This window comes from Trachinotus anak, unplaced genomic scaffold (genome assembly GCF_046630095.1).
Source record: "Trachinotus anak isolate AG129_WGS33_773 ecotype Australia unplaced genomic scaffold, CSIRO_AGI_Tana_v1 ptg000011l, whole genome shotgun sequence".
NCBI classification, from domain to species: Eukaryota; Metazoa; Chordata; class Actinopteri; order Carangiformes; family Carangidae; genus Trachinotus; species Trachinotus anak.
This window is the reverse complement of record NW_027273862.1, coordinates 15310475-15332171: the sequence shown is the minus strand read 5'-3', so window position 1 is coordinate 15332171 and position 21697 is coordinate 15310475. Positions and strand designations below refer to the sequence as shown.

General features: G+C 38.6%; 1 protein-coding gene across 4 annotated transcripts in view; it reads right to left on the bottom strand.

The window, feature by feature from the left end:
- tcf12 (transcription factor 12) overlaps nucleotides 1-21697 on the bottom strand; it is a 75186-nt gene that overhangs the window by 48135 nt on the left and 5354 nt on the right. For all 4 annotated transcript variants that reach the window (XM_071488355.1, XM_071488357.1, XM_071488354.1 and 1 more), the window contains exons 4-5: nucleotides 15080-15153; nucleotides 9203-9305 (exon numbers count right to left, since the gene is read on the bottom strand). In XM_071488355.1, coding sequence (XP_071344456.1) covers nucleotides 9203-9305; nucleotides 15080-15153 — 177 coding nt within the window. The remainder of the gene's footprint in view (nucleotides 1-9202; nucleotides 9306-15079; nucleotides 15154-21697) is intronic.

Below are 21697 nucleotides of genomic sequence, written 5' to 3'. Positions count from 1 at the left end.
CATGCAGTATACTGACTTGGTTTCAAGAAAAAGAAATGAAGGAGGGCTAAAATGAATTTCTCACCCATCTGTGCCCAACCTGTGTTCAAACAACGATTCCACTGAGGGGATTTTCAAGGTGATCAGTCCTGAAGTTGATCCTCTTTGTGATTAATACATGCATACCACTGATTTCTTAATGCATACTCTGTGATTAGCGGTGACGTAGCGCAGCCGTCTCTCATCATCATAACTGTGGACTTGGATACTTCTCTGTCTATATGACGCAAGGCAGTGTTTTGCTTCTACCCTCCAATAAGGTGCTTTCTTCTTGAAAGGACAAGGTTCACAGTGGATCTTTTTTTTATTTCTAGGAGTTAGTTTTCTCTAAGGTTTAAAGTTAAAGTTCAAGGCAACTTCTGCATACTCCAAGTACTGAAGTCAACGCCAACACTGCATAATGCATCAATGAGATCGTGCCATCCAAATGAATACTGAGTCACATACACATGGTTTGTGTTTACACCTCTATACAGTAAGTTCAGCTTTCTTTACTCAGGGCTGTCAGCAAAGCAACGCCAAGTATTAAAGTCAGCAATGGTTAATTGTTCCACTGACAGTAATTCTTCTGAATGAATCATTTCCTTTTTAGCTTTGCCCTTGTGTTAACTGATCTCTTACATTCTTCTTGGCATCAGCTGAAGGCAGCATGAGGCGAGAAAGAAATGAGAGAACAGAGGGGGAGGGGAAGAGACAGAAAGCAAGAGAGTGGAAAAAGAGAGATGTGGCATATACAAGAAGGCAAATAAGCACAATGGGTCTTAACAACAGAATATAGATTTATCAGAACTTCTTTTTCTCATCAGCAGATTCTTTTTTTTCAGGATTTCACTCTTTCTGTTGTGCAAACATCTGCGGACTTGTATATATAATTATTCACAAGTATCTTGAGGCCATATAACTATCAAAGCTGCCTGTCCTCAGCCTTGCCAATTCAACGTGCGTCACAAGCGTTCTCTCACATAAACTGCAGTGAAGTGACTGAAACAAGCTACATGAAGACACCTTTACACTGATTATAAATACAGTCATGGAGCTCTGACCCCTGCAGCTGCTTCCAACAGACTCGTGTCATCATATTTTGGCCATACCCGAGCTCTTCTTCTCGCTTTAGAGTTACAGCCCTCCAGGCCTACTGAGGCTACAGCTGATCCTCTGCAGCTGGGCAGCCTCACCAGTCACATGCTGTGGGCCAGGGCCTAAGGAAGACGAGGAAGGGGCCGGGCAGGGCCAAGATGGACTGAGAGAAGCATGAGGGCGGGGAGGGCTGGGATGAGTGGGGAGATGTGGGCGGCATGGGGAAGGAGGAAAGGGATTTGCGCCCTTTCAGCTCATCTTCAGCTCTTCATGCTCCACTGACCGCAGTAATAGATAAGCACACCCTGCAGCTCTGCATAATGACTGGTTACATCCACTAAACTGTACTGCACCACATCTCCTCGTCCTCCCTTCTCTGCTTTCTGCTCTTGTCATATATACAGTGGATATACACATTTTGCAGGTATCACTGTTGATAAAGTGATTCCTGCAAAACAACTGTTGGAAATAATATTGCATTTATCTCTTACTTACTACGTACTGAAAGCTAGCAATGTATTGTATGTGTGAATTTAATGTGTGTGTGTGTGTGTGTGTGTGTGGGTGTGTGGGTGTGTGGGTGTGAATGACAGTGTAAGGAGAGGGAGCAGCACTGGCAGCACCTGTGACCCACACTGCAGTGGAAACTGATTGCACACCTGAACAGCACCTGGCCACAATCACAGCCTGGGTCTGAGGAGGGTTTCCCATGGGACAGGGCATTAGCACATGACACCTGCCCCAGTAAAAACACACTGGGGATGCCAGTGTGATGTGGGATTTGACACTTCATGAAAAGCCTTGAGGAACAATTAGAAATGAAAAAGGGGGAAAAGAGTAGAAGAGATTAATTCCCTCAATGCAATGCATAATGCAAAATGGTTGTATCAAGTCTTTTTTTGTATCTTAAAATATTTACTGACACCGAAACAACTTAAAAGGGAAGAAAAAGCAACTACACCATCAAATCCCTACTGAATGCTGACATGATGCAAATCTTAGGTACCAGCACTCATTACTTTCCCTCTGGCTTATGGCTTTTTTTTCCAGATGTGCTGCTGCCAAAAATGACAACAGAAAAAGATTGAATGAATGCAGTATCTTAAATTAAATTAAATTATCAGAAGTAATTTGTTATTAAAGCTGCAAGTTCTTAGCATTAATGGAAACACAAACCCAAAAACACTGTAATGTAAAAATGCTGCATGATGCAAGTCATATTCTCATAATACACTGTTAACAACCGGTCATGGTTGTTATTCTTCCACTGGTCACTTAGGACATTTATGCCACCAAATAATACTGAGCAAACAAATCATTTTTGACAAAAAAGGTCAAAGATTATTTGGTTGCTTTAGCCCCTATAATGAGTGATAATCGAGCTCTAAGGTTTGGGGTGACAAGTCTGTAATTTATTACAGATAACAAAGCGAATACATTAGTCTCTAAAGTAATGCATTACCGGACAAGGGACATGTTACTTTTGCATCTCAAAAGCCCAATCAGTCATCAACCCTGTATGATCTTCAGAATTTCATACCTGCAAATGAATCAGTGATTTTTCAATAAAGTTCTTAGAAATCTCTCTCAACTAAGACGGGAGCAAGTTCAAAGACAGAGTCTTCACTTATGGTACAGTCTCCAAAACATTTCAGTGGCCTCAGTTGATTGTTTGTTCTTTGTTGTTGTTAAGTTGTTTTTCCTGTGAACAAACTACTTAACAGAAAAACAAAACATTTTAATAAGTGGCTGTCAAAAAGAAATCTGCTGAATACTACACAGAGCACTAGTGCTGGGAAAACTTTGTCTCTCTGAAGCAAAAACATATTTTATGTGTTAAACATCAGTATTGTGCTGCCCGGACAGTTTCTTATTGCACTTGAATAATTCACTCCAATAGTAAGAGAAAACTGCACCAGACTGCCTTCTAACAACCCTTTTTGTTGAAAGTTTATTTTGAGATCATATTAATTTTCTCTTCAGTACTGCGGTCGACCACAGATGGCTTGAATTACCTGTGCCGCTCCACTACGAGAAAATGAAAAAATATCTGAAAGGCAAGTAGCTCATCATTACTTACAATGTTCTGTTTGACTAGCATGTGTAATCTCTAAAGTCAGTAATACAGACACAAAACAGCTACACAACTGCTTGCTCACACTCAGGTGGTCACATTAAGGTCATATGTTTGCCAGTGGGCTGGGAGCAGGATGCATGTGGCTCTATGCGTGTGTTGATGAGGGCGTTAAGCTGATTAGCTGTAAAGCTGTATGAGTAATATGCAAGAGACACACCAGAGAAACGTGAGTGTGAAATTACAACTCAGCAGTTGTGATATCACGTCCTCAGGCACATGGCTGGAAAGAACTGATGCAAAACAGTCATCACCACAGGTAATGTGCAGTGATGGCCAACATGAAACCCAACACCCAAAATGTTAGCTGCTTCCGCCGGTTAAACAAAATACAATTCTCTTGAAAGCTTTAGAAAGTATTCTGTGATTTTTAATCAATCATAATTTATCACAATGACCATTTCACTATCACACTGCATCATTCAGACAGGAGAAAAAGACTTTTTGCAGGCATAGAACATGTATGTTTGAGTGTGTGTGTGTGTGTGTGTGTGTGTGTGTGTGTGTGTGTGTGTGTGTGTGTGTGTCAAAGAAAGAAAATTAGCACAGTAACTTTAAAGCATTACCTGGGGTTAGGCCTGAGAATCAAAAGGCTTTTTACACTTAGAAGAAAACAATAGCAGTCCATTAAGTAAACAATGACAAAAAAAAAGCAAACATTAAGCATCGTATACACACAGAGACATCCACAATCCCAATACAGCGTGAAATAAAGGAGCAGAGTGCAGCTCCTTCAGTTGTAGCTCATCACCTGTGGTAATTGCCCAGATTGTTTGAAATCAACAGCCCCCACTGACTTCCCCTCAATGAGGCGACATCACAAGACAAAATCTCAGCAGGTAATTAGATCTAACCATCCCCTGTCAGGGCTGTGAACTGTTGGCTATCACTGTGGCTAAACAATCAGAACAACTGAATGAGAGCCAACCCTCCATTACAAGACCTGCAGAAGACTTCGAGTCAAGCATTACTAAGGAAGTGAGGTTCAGTGAATTACATCCATTGAACTCATTAGCTGCACAGGTACAAGACAGCCGCAATTACTGTGCAACTTTAAAAAGCTAACTGTGAAATCCTTGTATGGTTGGAGGATAAAACATTTTTGTGTTAGAGCTTTGTATTTTATAAACCAAGTCTCATCTCAAAATTACCCAGACCACCAGACGCTGACACAACCTCTGTTTTTATAAAAACACAAAATATCTAAAGATAAGAAAAAGCAGGAACCATAAGCATAAGACAAATGAATAATGAATTATTTCATCCCAGTTGTCAAATTCTGTGAAACACAATGCAGTGAATAAATACATGATTCTTGCTTTTTGCCTATTTAGGAGTATTTCTCACCTTCACATCCACACATATTGTGCTATATCGTAGATTATTGTCTTGTTATGTAAAAGGGATCAAAGCATTGCTGTATCATGTTACCATCTTTATCATGGTTAACATATCCTGATGGTATCGTATCTTGAGTTACACTGTGATTCCCACTGCTAACCGGTACCACAGTGTTTTTGTAACTAAATAGAAGCACACATGTTTATGTGCACAAGGGTAAATTAACCATCCATCATACAGTCAAAATTTTCTAACTGTTTTAATTCATTATTAAGTAGATGTTTGGTGTATCTGTGTGACAATAAATACTATTAATACTGACTGTCAGGCCATAGGAATCATATGAGTATGTCAGCAGACTGTCTGAGCGTAGCCTCTTTCAACACATGTGACAAGTGGTTGAGTCAAAGGGACTCACATGGCCGAGACTGAAAATGTTTGTCTATGGCTCCCTAGCATGAACACTGTGGCTGCCACCTGTCAGGCAGCATGCAGTGGATGACGTGCAGGTTAGTAAGAGGATTGTATCGCAAGAGGGTGGGGCTTAGATGCACGTGAAGCCCAGACCAGTTGATCATAGTTTGCCCTAACATGGGAGCCAGCCCCCAGAGAGAAGAGAGTCATCGTTAAGCAGTCAGTGGCTATCCGGAGTTCAACCAAAACCCCCTTCTTCAGCTTCAAACCCCCACGCATTTCTCTTGTAAGACTGGGACCATCCATTTCAGAGGTCTGTTCTAGCTCTGTTTTAAAATCACTTGCTTTTCTTTACATAACAAAAGATTATTTTTCAGTTGTCGCAAGCTTACATATAAAACAAAGCTGCCATTTTCAATTCACATGTAATGTCATTTACCAAATTCATACGCATAAGCCACCTCTACAGTTAATGAATATGAGCTATATAAGCTCATCCCTCTCTGACTCCTTCAAATCCACAGAACCTATAGCTGGTATTTTCTAATCAAAATGTATTTTTTTACAGGCAATGTTTATTTGGTAACTACATACAAGCTGACATGATTAATGATTTTCATTATCTCACTGCGTACTGTAAAAGGAATTCCTGCTCACTGAGAGTCACACCATTCTGAGTACATTTAAAAATGTTGACAGTATATTAAGTATTGTGAATATACAAGAATACACTGCACCTCACACTGCATATACAATAGTACCACAGCTGATGCTTATTTGTGCATTAGCACAAAACACAGTGTATCCATGCTGTCCAGCGTTTTCATAAGCAGGTATGGTTACAGTGTGTGTTGTGGAATGTTTTACCAGTACAAAGATCCACTGTTACAGTGTGTTTAGAGAGGACACATTATTAAAAGCAGACACACTAATGATAATAATCTCTGAGGTTGTAAATAGGGGTTGATATTAATGTCTTTTAATGGCTTTAATGTATAAATCCAGTCCATGTCAACGATAACCTGTGCATGTACTATAATCCAAATACCATATATGTCAGTACTTTCTCTCCCATATGCAGACCCAGTTTCAACCACATGCAAATCATAATATTCAAGATCAGAACACAATGTAATCCATATTTCGCTATTGTTTGCCTCTGGTTTCTTTGATCTGCTTTATTACTCACATTTTGACATTTGGTGGGTACATGAGACAGCTGCTGCATATTCCACAGCGGTCACAGAGGATCAGACTTCCACAGTGCAATGGAGTAGTCTGTGTTTCAAATAGGATGAGTGTTCTTTTTCCTCCTGACTGAGGTTCCCCATTGTGTTCAAACTCTAGACATCATTAAATAAAATAAATTAAATCTTGAAGCTGTTCGGCCAAGCAGTGGTATGACTGCTCACTTAATGGGCAAGGGGAGAGAAATGACTTGATTCATTTATTTTTCCAAAGGAAATTTCTAATCAGTGTCGCATTTTCAAATACAAAGCATGGTTTAGATCTACTGTGCTGATAAACTAGACTAAACATATCCATGTAGATATGGAAAGTATGACAGTAGGGTTATGAATTGGGCACTTCCCATCACAGACAATACACTGAATAACAGGCAGGAAACACAAATTGGTCCTAAGGGCTCTGACACACCAAGCTGACTGCAGGCCACCTCTGGGTCACTTCTGAATGTCTGTAGCCTTTTATCTTGCATAGTTTCTGTGATACAGTTTGTCTTACAGTTTACTTACTTACTCTAGGCAAACCTCACAGTAGCAGTTTGGCCAACTCAGCATGTTGAATTAGAGATGGAAGACGTCACAGAGACAAAGTTCTCTGGGATTTCAGTCTAGCAAGCCCCTGCCTTGATTTTCCCTTTAAAGCAAGCAAACAGTCATTTTATCCTGTTTAGTAATGACTGTGAAGTAAGCAATACAATGGAATTCATGTTACAAAGTAATCTACCTGTGCACTTCATAATATTTTATCAGTAAGTCCTAAGGCTAACCATTTGCTCAAAAATTTCACACACCTGACAGAAGAACCACTGGCCAACTCAGAAGTTCAGAAACTATAAAACCGTACGTTAAGATGCTACCTGACCTGAAACAATCCATTCAGCTGTTCAGAAACTGTAGAGACTGACTAAATTCAGCCATTCCGACTGCTACTTCAAGAGAAACTGAAGCTCTAACTACAAGCATAACTGTATATTTCATGGTGTCATGGTTGTTCTACCCTGTTCATTGATGAGGAATAACGCTCCAGACATGACTTAATGACAGTGCTGAAAACTCCATAAATCTATGTAAGTCCTAGGTATTACTGTGGAAAAACAATTTTAAAAGACCATACTCATCTTGAATTCCAGGCAGAGATAAGCACGGGAAATTCCAGTTTACAATCATGCTGTCTAAATCTGACATATCACTGCATCCGATCACATCCATATTAGGCAGCTCATTAGTATAATTACAGATGCAGTTGAAATGTGGAGATATACACAGCGTATGTGAAACAGTCACGTGATCAATTACAAGAATGATAACATTTTGTTTCAATTCAGCAGCACTCATTTGTGAACTAATCGCTTTGCTTGGAAACCAGTCTCCAGGGCCATTACATAATGAGCTGAGATGTAGTTAGCCATAAAACTGTCAAGTGGTTACACTTCACAACGATGTCAGGCCAAAGAGCTGGACAACATACAGCCTTTAATTGTTATAATAGAAGATCATATTGCAAGTCAGTAATAGAGTATGTAGTTGCAAAAGGGGGCATTTTTTGTGATCATTATCAAAATTCAAATTATGATTTGGTACAAATAAAAAAAAACAAACACATTTTTGTGTTTAGGAGGAAAATCAAACACAATGATAGCTAGAATGACCCCGTCACGTTATTTTATCCTATTAGACATTTGTGTTCAATTGTGTAATAATTAGCATTATGGACAAAAACATGTTTTTTAAGGCCACAGGGACCTTGACCTTTGACCTTTTACCACCAAATTCTAATCAGTTCATCCTTGAGTCCAAGTGAATGTTTGTATCAAATTTAAAGAATTCCCTTATATATTAAGGTGATACTGAGATAATGCGTTCATGAGAATGGGACAGACTTACGTACTGACAGACAGACAGATGGACAGATGGACGGACGGACAATCCGAAAACATAACGCCTCCAGCCCGTCAGCATAGAAATAAGTAAATACAGGTGTGAGGCCGATCTTCAGTATAGTTATTTTAACAAAACCAATAAAGTGACAGGCCGACAAAGGATATGCCTCCACAAACCTGGTTCAGTTATTACATCTGAACACTGCAGCGAAAACTTTTTAGCAGAGCAAAATAGTTTGTGATGCATAAACAGTTTGAACATCGAGCTTCTGCCACTCCAGGTGGTAGAGGGTTAAATACAAATTCGACTAAAACTACAGTACTGAATAAAGAAACCATGTACAACAAAAGTGAGTAACAAATTCACTTTGATATAATTAATAACTTTGAATAACAACCTGTTTAAAGTCTAACATATTTGGAAAATGACGAGTGGTGTTGATAATGGGGTAACTGAACTAATCTGATAGGGTTGTGGGGGTACATCAGACCAGAAAGCTTAAGAACCTCTGATCTAAGAAACACTGTAATAACAGGGAAGCAGAAACAGAAATCTTCTCATTTATATCAGCAAACCAGTGAAAAGACGAGGATTACTATGATATGACAAACCCAAAGGCAAAGACCACTGAAAAAATACATTCAACATTCAATATTCTACATTAAATTCAAAATGTCTGATCTTTCAGTGAGAAGGTCTTTGGTACAACTGTCTGTTTAACCTCACACCCAAAACACACAAAGCCCTGCTGCCAATTGAAGTTGCTGAGGGCAGTTTTGATGTCTAGGAGACAGCTTCTTATGACGGAAAGTTATACTGATGGCGTGACTTCTAGCCTGGGGGAGGGTCATCACAGGAGGAGGAAGAGGGCGATACAGAGAGGGGAGGGGGATTAAGGGAGGAAATAAAGACAGCAGGAGATGGAAAAAAATAGCCCTGTAGCCTGGCAAGCCTTTCAGTACCTCCAGATGCACAATGTGCCTTAACCTCAGTCAGGCCATTTATTTTACAGGATGTCTTTCCACTTCCAAAGGGCATGAGACGGGTGAGTTGAAGACAGTCATTTACTTACCCATTATGTTGGAGTTCATAAAAGGTGTTGGAGACAATCCTTCATGGGGCACTAATCGACTGTCACTCAAATGATCACCGTAATGAGGGCTGTCTGCAAAACCCTGGGGGAAGAGATCAGAATATTAAGCACATTATTGGGCAACTTCACTAATTGAGTGCTGTGACATACCACTAATTGGTAAGAGGAGAGCACAACTGGTCGGTTATGCCAATGAACTGTCCGCTCTCTTGTGCATAATTGCCCCGAAAAATTAAAGAGACAGAGAAGAAAAACAGATCTCAATTTCTGTAACTGGTGGTAAACATTATTGGATCAGAAATCTATAATACATTCTAAACTATACTATTTGCTATATGAATTGTTTTATGGGCGACTGATTAAATGACTTTTTCTACCGCTGTGAGACCATGTTTAGGAATGAAAAGTCTTGGAATAAAAATGCTTTGCATGATTAATGCTTGTACCAAGAACCTTTGCTATCTTTCTTATAATACATCAATCAAAACATGTTAACCCTAAATATTTATTTTAAAGTTTTCTTTTTGATTCTACCAGTTTATCTATATGATAACAGGTTTATACGCCACTTCATACGTGTATTTCTTAAGAAAATGTTGTTTAATACAAGGGGAAGAAACAGAGAGATGCAATCCTACATCATTCCCAGGAACCTGCAGCTTAAAAAAAATTGCCTTTTTCTCCTGCAGCTTAACAGTGCCTTTTCATGACAGTTATCAGCTTCCGGGGCTTAGGTCTAAATATCGGTCACAGTATGGTTTTTGAGAACTCGGGGTCCCATGTAATAAAAGATATTCCGTTACAGTGCTAATCCCAAGCCCTGTGAAAATCCTTCCGTGCTCCCGTCAAATACATCTCCCCAAACTACATTAACTCCCACCAGAGGGACCGAGCAGCAGTGGGCTTGCATTTCTATAGAGCTATTTTCACCAACTCATACCCTTTGCATTCAACATACAGTTAAAAAAAAGTAAATCTTATTATCCATCTTTTTTTTTGTGAGTGGATGGTGATGGAGTAATATCAAAGGCAGTGGAGTGCTGTGCTCTGTCGAGGGAATCCTCAGAGATTTCCTATTGTGCTTCTGCCAGGCCGCACACACTGTTAATCACACCATGAACAGACTCAATAACAACAACGGCCCCGTGAGAAGCTCTAGCAAACTAAACCACACACAGACTAACACATACACAGCTAACCTTAGCAAACAAAAACCATTTCCCCTCATCTACGGCAAAACCAGAAAAATGCTTCAAACTGAAAGAATAGCTCAACATTTTGGGAAATACATTTATTAACTTTCTGGCAGTGGTTAGATGATTGATACCCTCTCATATTGTCCATTAAATATGAATATGTTAGCTTATCTTAGCTTAGCTTAGCATAAAGCACGGAAGCAGGGGGAAACAGCTTTTCTGGTTCCGTCCAATGATAAAGAAACACCTACTAGCTGCCCTAAAGCTCAGTTTAGCCTGTACAAAAAGTGTAAAATTAATGAATCTGGCACAAAATCTGTAAAATTGCAACTGTCATGTTCACACCTTTTTGTTGTTTGTTTGTGTACAGATTGAATTAACAACATACAACGTGTTAGTTAGAGAGCTTTAGAGCTAGCTGTTTCCCGCTGACTACAGCCTTCCAATTAATGGACAGATATGAGAGTTGTATTGTCTTATAATATAAGTCTTTGCCAGAAAGGGATTTACATATTTCCCAGAATGTCAAACAATAGTCTTGAAAATAAATCTTAGAAAGCACCTGATGGTAATGAACACTTCAAGCCTTTTTTGATCGCTACAACTACAACTGTGGAGCAGGAAGAGGCTAGCAGGGCAGGTTAGCAGAGCAGGAAAAAGAGGAAGGAGGATAATGGTCAATCCAGGCTCAGTGCGTGCGTTTGTGTGTCAATACAACCACACTGTGTTTGCTCCTCTGGGACAGTTAGATCATCAATCACAGATCCTTCATCATTCCCAAACACCGGTGGCCTACATCTACGCAAGACACTAATACATGCTGTCATCGCTGCCACAGGGCTACATTAGCACTACTGGCTAAATAACTGTCAGATCACTGTGGCAGCATGCAGACCTGAGCTCACACCTTGTCCCCCAGTCACTCGCCACAGCGTTTAAAAAGTCATCTCTTCCACACTCTGTGCTGCATCCCAGGTGAACGTGTGGCTGCATGTGGCAGCTTGGGAAGTGATGATATGGTCATGATGGATGTGCGTGGGGTCGAGTATCAAGTCGGGGCAGGGCACTGGGGAAGTGGGGGTTGTTGTGCAGTGGCGGTGGGCACAGCCCTGACTGTCAGACCGCCAGCCTACAGCCACAGCTGCCCAGGATACAGCGGCTGGCTGGGAGCCAAGGTCAGCACGGCAGGGCTCGAGAGTGTTCACAGTCGACTGATCACACACTCGTAGCGCACCAGCTCAAACAAGCTCAGGGACAAGGCTGAATTCCCTTTGTAACTGACTGAAAGATGAAGCACTGAGGATTTCTTCCAAGAGCCTTGGACAGACACTGTGAATACAGCGTAAATTAGGAAATTTCAGAGGATAGCTTTCATTTTTAATCAATTATCGAATTCTTGTTGAACAAAGTAATGAACAGAAACTAGCCACTCCTAAAAACATTTTATCTCTATGGACAATTTTTCACCTCAGAAAAGAATAACACCCGACTCTGTTCTACAGCAAAACTTTGCTCTCGCCCCTGCCTTTAAAAATCAAGGAAAAGTAGAAAAAAGGTCTTGACAGGACAGCAGACATCTTGAAATCGAAGGAAGACAATACTCTCTGCAAACATTCAGACACAAAGCCAAGAAGAGTTTATTCGAGGGCAAGTGGTCTTGGTTGTAGATAGTGGGGTCATTATCAAGGCCATTGATGTTACTTGGTTTGTTAGTGCTCCTGGCTGCCGTCCTATCTGAACCCAGACGTATAACCTAGAAATGATTGAGAATGATTAAATTTTGACTGGGCTTTATGATTGTAACGCGGCCTTTCCAGCCTTTACGGCACTGGTCACATGATGCTTCTCAGCCACTCATTGTGACTCGAGTCAGTAAGCAAACTTCACACACAGGAGAGAGATGGGACGAGAGTTGGGGAAATAAGTGGGAAAAGTTGGGGAGTAGTTTAGAAGCGGGAAAGAAAGAGAAGATGGTGTGATCTGAAAAGGAGTTAAAAAGGAGGAAGAAGGGGAAGTCAAGCTCTCTATTATTCAGTTATTACAACCCTTATTTTCCTTGAAATGAAAAAGGGCAATGTTCCAGGCCTTGGCTTGGGAAGACTTTGTGTAACTGGACCTCTTTGAATTTTAATTTTAATTGAGTACCCCCTTGTTCTACAGGGTTTGAGGTGACAGTGACAGTGTCAATAAGAACAGCTAGCATTCGTTACAGGGTTATCTCTTTGAACTGTATAGACATTCTGGATTTTTTATCCGCCCTGTGTGAAATATGCGGTCAGTGACAAACATACCATGAAACTACACTGTATGCGTCATTTTTATCAGCTAACCATGCTTTTAGAAAATTCCTTTCCTTTCACTTGATTTTTTCTCATTTTATTGATTTATTTATTCCAATTGAATACGCTACTTTTCTCGCAATCTAATTTTGACATCATTCACATGGTTGAATATTTCTGTTTAAGGTCAGTCGTAACTGTAATATAAATTATAAAACAGTGGTAAAATGCATTTTTTTTATTGAAGAAACTGTAATCATTTAATAGATTTTTATAGACTTCATAGGTTCATAAGAAATGCCACTCACTGACAGAATAGACAGAATATAATTTTATAGGCTATATACCTTATATCTGTATCGATATAAGGTGTGTATGCAGCTGTGTGTGAGTGTGGAGAATGTGGCATATGAGTGTTTGAGTGTACGCCTTATGGAGGCACAAACAGCTGTCTGCTGGCTGATGCTGTGCCTTGCAATGTCAGAAACACTCATTTATATGCACCTGGAGCAAAGATATCTCAAGCGTCTCTGTCTTATAATTCAAATCAAGCTGCCTATGTTACCATAGCCTGTAGATGTTCATTCGGGAAGGGCACAGAGAAATAAACAAGGTAACGCAGCCCGAGTGGCTCTGACATTTAACTGAATTCTAATAGAAAGTGACAGGAGATTGACATTAAATGAAATTCATACAGGGCATCTAGAACAACCAATGTGTGAGAGACAAACAAACAGGGGAAGAGCAGTTCACACTTGTTCACACAAGCAGTGAGATGTTCTCACTTCAACTAAACAATAGAGGTGCAGTTTAAAAATGCAGTTTTACCTGTTATTATGTTATTATTATACAAATGCATCTCACTTGAAATTATTTTGGGAATGACTTCCCCTTAAAAAAGCAATACGCTAAAATCAGGCTATAGTGATTACAATGACTAACCCAAAAACCTAAGTCAATCTCAATAATTTACACTGTTTTCAAGGGAACTAATGATCATTTTTAAATGAAATTCTCATTTTCTTCTGCTGTGTAGATCTGTGATCATAAGCAAAATGTCATAATGTAGTCTGAAGTATTGAATTGCTGAGCTGCAAAGAAGACCGACCTTCCTTGCAGTGTAGAATAACAAAGTTAATTTTTTACTTCAAAGCAGCTTCAATCAGTCATAGAGTATTTGGATGTTCTACACAAAACAGTTTAAATCTGTGTAATTCTAGCAAAGGGAATTTAGTTTTTTGAAATACCTCAGAAAATATGGCTGTGAATAAGTTGGTTCATTTTGGTTCAATTTACCCCCTGCCGCTTCAGGACAGAGGCAGGATTCATGTTTCTCAGCATTCAGTCAGATAGTAACTGGTTACCATATTCAGTGACAATGCATGGGCTCTTCAGTGGCCCATGCCCCAGACCTCCACCAAGTTCAACACTTTCTGCATAATCCTGCTGGGTGAAAACATCATCTCCTTGGCAGAGGTGATTACAGCTACAATGATTACTCGATTAATCAATCATTTGATCCATAGAAAATGAAGTGGCAACAATTTTTGATAATTTTTTAACTGTTTCCAGCAAAAACAAAGACCTCTCTATGGTCCCAGATGGTCAAATGTGAGGGTTTGCTGCTTTCTCTGTTTCATATCATTATAAATTAAATATCTTTGGATGGTAAATTGTACAAAACAATACATTTATTCAACAATATATTTATTCACTTTTTTGCCATTTTGTAGACTAAAGTATTAGTCAATTAATTTTGAAAATAATTACATTTTCAAGTCTTTTAAATTAATCAACAATGAAAATAATCATTAGTTGTAGCCCTATTCCAGTTATCACCTAATTATATTTCCTCCAAACTCAGCATTTGATGATTTGACACTGAACACAGTTGATGTGGTTTCAAAACATTAAGTGTGCTGGGATGAAATTTGGGGGTGTTGTCCATTAGTAATTCTTATTCTGATAGTTATTCCCCCCTTTACATCATAGTGATCAAGAGCTGATTGTTCATTATGGTTATTCCCTCAATGTCACAACAATTGATCACATATTAACTGTTCAAAATTCACGATGTGCCACAATAACAGGCAATTTAAGCTGAAATATTTGAAAAGATCTCTTTTACTAAAAAGAAGCTCAATCCAACAACAATATCAGATTCCACAAACTTCTTTTGCATACCAACTGCACAACAAATTCAGAAAATAAATTCCACCAGCCATCAGTATGTTAACTGAGAAATTATGTCTCTTACAGGTCATACAACATGGCACTGTGAATGTACCATTTTGATATAATGATGCTGAATGTAATGTGTTAAATGAAGTGCTGTGGAGCAGAAAGGTGATTCAGGGGGCGTAAGGTGTTGGTCATCTTACCCGCGAGGACTCATAGGAAGGGCTGGACTCGCCACCTGGGGCCCAAGATGCTTGGTTGGGTCGCTCATCCATACCTGTCAGAGACAGAGATTCACTACTCAGTTGTCAAGTCTAGATTCCTCATTTAGTTGAATGTACATGCAGTACATCTACATTCTCTGTACCCCTCTCTCTCTCTCTCACACACACACGCACACGCACAATGAAGAAGTTGTGAACAACTGAATCACAAAAACAAAGACAACCTGGTCATTAACTACACAGGCTTAAGCAGTGTCTCTGTGGTTGTAGTCAACTGTTTAAAACTGGTGTTTCAAAGAGATGCAAAGCAAATGTCTGCTGTCACATCTCCTTCTGTCTTTCCTGTTACTTCCCTGTACTGTAGATTAGGATATAGACAATTCAACAGGTGTCTCCGACAAGTTCCCTGAACGTTACTTTGCAAAAGGCGAGGAAATGGGAAAATGTTTCTGATATTCAGTGGTTTTACATAATGCGTGTGAAACCATGTGTCAAAATAATATAAATAATAGGCTAATAAAACTATTTTTATAACTGTGACCCTGTTATATAACAGTGATCATGTGTCATTTTTTAAACAAAAATGGCAAACAACTGCTTGTACCAGCTTCTTAAATGCGTGCTTTTTACTTTTGTGTGTCTTATATCATCGTAAATTAAATAACTTTAGGTTCTGGATTATTGGTTGAACAACACATTGTTGGTTGGACAAAACAAGATGTGTGTGTCTCAATTTTCTGACATTTTACAGAAAAAAGTATTAATCAAAAAATAATTATCATCTGATTAACTGCAAACTTCAATTAGTTGCAGCCCTAATTGGCAACCAAAACGATGTGTCTGGCCAGCAGCTTGAGATATTACATTTCCCACAGTTCAACTGAAACAAAACTTTGAATGGAAAAATTTGCAAAGCTATCTGTGAATCTGGACAGGCCTCACGACCACAGTCAGAGGTCTAAATCTTGAAATTCATTTGCATTCTTCAGAGGCGACCTGCATAAATGTTGGCAATGCCACAGAAAATGAAATGGGCAGGTTTACGTTATGTCTAAGGTCTGATTAACACGTCACTCAAGCACATACTGTAATAGTCAAAGTAATATCACATTATCTCCCTTGCAAACTGACATGACAGAGATATGATTTTACAACTTAACTATGTTTTTCCTGTTTGGAAATGGAATGGGAAAGTGACTCATTTATATCTTCAAAGATTACGCTTCCTGACACAAAATTTCTTTCTAATGGTCTCATTTGTTTTGCTTTCCATGAATTGTGGCCAAAGATAAGCATTCTTTTATAGACCTCTACATAAAAAAGAAGAAACTTTGGCAGTGATGCATGCCAGGCTATTTTCAAACAGCTGAGCACTGAAACGTAATTTCACTAATTTTTAAAGTTAAAGAAAACCTCTGTGTTTCAAAAGTCAAAAAGAACAGAATAACAAAGCAGAACAAATAAAATCAATAACTCCAACCAAACTGCAAAGATGGACCATCTGGCATATGTTGAAAATATAATATCTGATCTTTACAATCTAATTTATGTGATATAGTCAGTAAAAAATATTTGATGCCTCAATTGTTCCTGCTGTTTGAGACAATATTGTGTAGCAGTAACAGCCAAAGTCCCCGCAAACAAAACATAATTGCAGAGCAGGTAAAGCATCAACATTCTCCAAGTTATTGATTGTCCCTGTTGTAATCTCATCTGTCTCTGTAAAATGCAATACTGTTTGTTCATTTTCAACTTCAAATAAAAAAAAATATCAGATTGAAAGAAATTGTGTATGCTCAGGAAAATAATAACATATCAAGTAACAAAGAAAACTTTCAATATTAAACATATTTTTAACCATAAAATGTAACAAATGATATGCACTGCGGGGCCACCACAAGCAGAATTTACATGACTGAAATAAACAACTCCAATAAAAGCAGAAGTAGGATCTGCACAGCAAAAAAACAAGCCTGTAAACACAGACCAATGCATTTGGACTTCTGATTTAAAATTTAAAAAATTTAAAAGTGTGGCTCAACAAGAAGCTCCACATAAAGACTATAGCTATTATTTTAACCTGACTATGTTTAATGCAGCTGAGCTGGTTCTCTTTATGCATCAGTAAAGTGATTCATTTTATACAGAGCTCTTCAGTGTTACAGAGACATGATGGAAATGTGTTATGATCATTTCAGGTACCACTAATTAAGACAATGGCCAATTTGAAATATGAAATATGATAAATTTGCAGACACTGTAGATGCTAATTTTGTGGTATTATTGCACATTTATTTTTCAACCGTCATGGTGCCAATCATCTCTTAGTCAGAAACTTCTCTTGTAAATCTAATTATATACTTAACCAGAAAGTCAGTGACATATTTCTGACCAGAAATCATGCTCCAGTGAGCAGATGAGTTTCATCCTGACAAACATGATGTTTTGCTGCTAGCACACAGAAGATTCGTTTCCTCTTCGGTGTCTTCATGGAAAAAATATATAGTTAATTTGCCTCTCTTTCATAATTTGGCTGGGTTACCATTCACATGTTATTAATAGATCGACTACTGGTGACTGCTACATGTGTTACTAACAGTACATGGGTTCAAATTTTTTTAGTGTGACAAGACCAGTGTGACATTTGGCCTTTCACACACTGAATGCAACAATGGTCAGTGTTTGCTCTCTGGGCCACTGGCTGTCATCTCGTCTGATTACCATCTCTTACCAGAGCTCAAGGGTCCCCTCTCCTCTCCCTGCACAGACAGCCGGCACAATAAGATTACTCACTGACACGAGAGGCTAAAAAAACACACGCACTATAATGCAAAGATAATGAATTAGGAGAGCCAATGCTGCTCTATTGCTGAGCGCTCTGTGTCAAAGATGTTCAACATCCCACAACCGAAAAGAGAGCCATGCTTAAAGCATGTTTAAAGCTGCAATAATCACCATAGTTTGATTTTCACACTGAACCAAATTAGTGTCAAGGAGCCTTTTGGTCTCTTTTAGCTCACTGTTTGGTAGAGCCACACATTTGCATTAGTCACAAATGATCCCGTCTCCACACTCAGTTGTCAGTTTATTAGGTACACCCAGCTAGAGCTAAAGCTCAACAGTCCAGCAACAAATCCTACATTCCTGAAGGCTATAATGTTCAGTTTGTGTTGAAACTGTTTCAGAGAGGTGTTGATTCAACTTTATGGTCATTTTGAAGAATGTAGACTGTGGTGCTGTCGAACTGTACACTATTACACTGAGAGGTGTTTTTTATATTTGTCTTCACCATTTAAGTAATTGGGGGTAAGCTCAGGATCCAAAGCCACATTCAGTTACTCTGTAACATCTAATAAAAGATTTACAAGAAACATAAAAATGTAATATTTTTGAACATCTGATGGGTTTTAATAAAACAAATAATAGTGAACTAATATGATTTTGTTGAAACTAAGTACAGAATGTCACTGCTGGGCGACCAGACATGATATTTTCATGTTTGGTTACATTTTGGGTCCGTTCCAAAGGAAAAGGGTGGACTAGTGAACATAACAAAGCCTTAGATGAAAGATGACTACACTAGAGGGAGGCACAAGAGGGAAATTTTCATCCTGTCTCATTTGATCCCAGTCACTACTCCCAACACTGCATGAGAAGTCAATCTTGTGCATTTACTTGTGATGGAACTTAGTACTGGACTTGGGAGCAGGCCTATAAAAATACTTAACTAGAAAATAACATATTCAGCAATTTTATTACGGGCCATATTGTTGATACACATTGTATCCTTGAATGTCCTGTAAGTATGGTGACCCTCAAGATTTTTTAGAGCCTGCATTAATTAAAGATGTACAGATGAGATGTCAAGATTAAGCACACACAAGATATTTAAGGCTGATGAACTGACCTGTAAATGAAGCTGCCCTGACATTACTTTGCTTCTCATTTGGTATAAAATAAAACCCGTCTACAGAATGAAACATGTCTCCTAGTACTACTTTTTAAGTTGATGCGCACAGGCATGATTGAAAAGAGAGACCACTGCTATACACTTTCCTCAAATATACTATACAACAATGAATAGAAATAAAGGAAATAATGTGACTGGTAAAAAAAAAAAAAAAAAGATGAATAAAATTGTCTTAATGACATGATTTATTATACAGTTTAAATTTCTTGTAAATCTGTGGTGAGAATGTGGAGGGCTAACAGATTAAGCACAGATGTTGGTTATAACTGACTATTATCTAGCTATTATCATAACTGACTGCTCCTTTCCTTCAGTCTCATCGGTCACTCATAAACAGCTACATCCTTCCCAAACTGTTATTTCAGTAAAAACACATCCAACAGAAAGACCAAAGCATTTTTATGCAAAAATGGAGAGATTTCAGAGACTTGAATGAAATACTCCTGATGTAAGATCATCCAACAAGGCTGAAGTGTTGAAAAATGTAGCAAACAGCAGGGGATAAAATGTCCAAATGTCCAGCTTGTTTATTCACAATTTCACAACCTGTAATGCTGCCTCATCTTGGAATCAAGTCAATAAGCACGGACAGGTAGTCCTGCACTGAGGAGACTCTATCTATCTATTTTCTCCATTTTGGGTGCTTTCACATGTAACCTGAATGGTTTGGTCAAAGCAAACTCAGGTAAGCTTTCACATTTACTGTAGCACGACTCATTTGGCCTTGTGTGAAAGTTGTCCTTCGAATTCTGGTGCAGTATCCTTCCTGTTTTACTCCTGTGCAAGACACCAATTTGCTGTCAACATGCAGACTAATGATACTAATAATGCTCATGATCATTTATTTTTTTCATGAGCTTTTTGCGACACCAGTGAACATTAATAAACACATAAGAAGCAATGAAGTGCAGCATGACTTGTTGTCAGTCATGAGAATTTGATTTTCATAGTTTCATGTAGCACTGATGACACAGGTGAAAAAAACTGAACTGACCAATCAGTGGCCAGTTTTTTAAACCTATCTTTATGACTTTATGTTTACTCCTCTTGGTTCAGTTGTAAAAAGTCAGTGAGTCACTGCTGTTGATACCAATTAATACATAGAAATCAGAATGATGATCTTTGTTTGCTTGTTTGTTGGTCTTTTTGAGTCATGACGACTGGATCTGTTTATGATTTGTCACAAAAGACCTAGGAAAATGTTTGGTTTTATTTATTCAGAAGTTGAATTGTATGGGCAGAGAGAGAGAGAGAGAGAGAAATTACAGATAAAATCAAATTAGCTCTGGATAATACAGAACACTATTGTAGAACAGAGGCTATAGCATTGTCAAAAGCCATAGCGATGGATATTTTCATTCTTTAAAGAAAACATGTTGACGATACCCAAGATGTAAATCAGGCAATACAATGTATTACATATTTACAACAAGTGAAATTACATCAAAATTTAAACTGGCCAAACAATTTGACTCAGGACATACAATGAAGAAGAATAACTTAATATGGTTTCAACATTAACTCATAAACACCTTTAAATACCTTTGGACACAAGGATCAGCTTCATCTATGAACACCTGAATCTAACTGAGGAATCTATAAAATCCAATTCCTTCTGGTATCGAACACTTCCCGTCCCAACAACAGCTGCCAGAAAAGCTACAGGCCCAAAGAGGTTAAAAAAAAAAAACACACAAAAAAAACATCTGGTCCAGGCAGCATCTTGAATAAAATGAGAAATGAGAAATGTCAGTTATATAAAAACGAGTTAACCTGGTTCCCAGCACAGATTCCCCCCCGACCAAAAAATATTGATTATTATACATATTTGATGAGAATATGAAAATAACTACTCTTTGAGCAAGCTCTGCTGCAGTGTAATTAGTTTAAGACCTGCCTCCGAAAAGAACATGATATATTACACCTAAATCATATTGGGTTTATACCACAATGTCTCACAAACACTCGACTTGCAAAGAGCTTCTAGATCTACTTGGCAGAAAGGTTTTTTGTATAAATGATCTGAGAGCAGCACTGATGGTGAAAACAATGACTGCATCAAATGCATGTATACAAACAGTGGATGTGAAGTACAAACTAGACTGAGATGAGCCAATAACTTTCCACAGGGACACGGGTTCAGAAAAGGTATTTGATGTCTTCCATTTCTCTGTATAAATTACGTTAACTTGTCTGTCATTTGGAGCAATATTCAGCACAAGGTCCTAAATCCCTCGACAAAGAGGCAACACTATTCTCACAGTCAGAGAGAAAGAGAGAGACAGAGCCAATTGATTTGGTCAAAGACCATCTAACTGCAAGTCACAACGATGGCTAAGAAACAAACAAACATGACTATTATGATTTATGGAAACTGGCAAGTGTGAATGAGAAATATAAGGTGCAGTCAACACCACCTTTTTATTTTTTGTAGAACTTTTTGAATAACTACACAAAAATATCAGCAAACAACACCAAAAAAAACAGACAGACACAAAAAAGAGTTACCAGAACAGAAAATGTAAGTCCATGCGTTCCAAGATACAGCGTCTCCAGAGTCCATAGCCACTCTAAGGTACAATAAACATCCATACAGCTTGATAGTGTCACTGATCTTACACAAATTC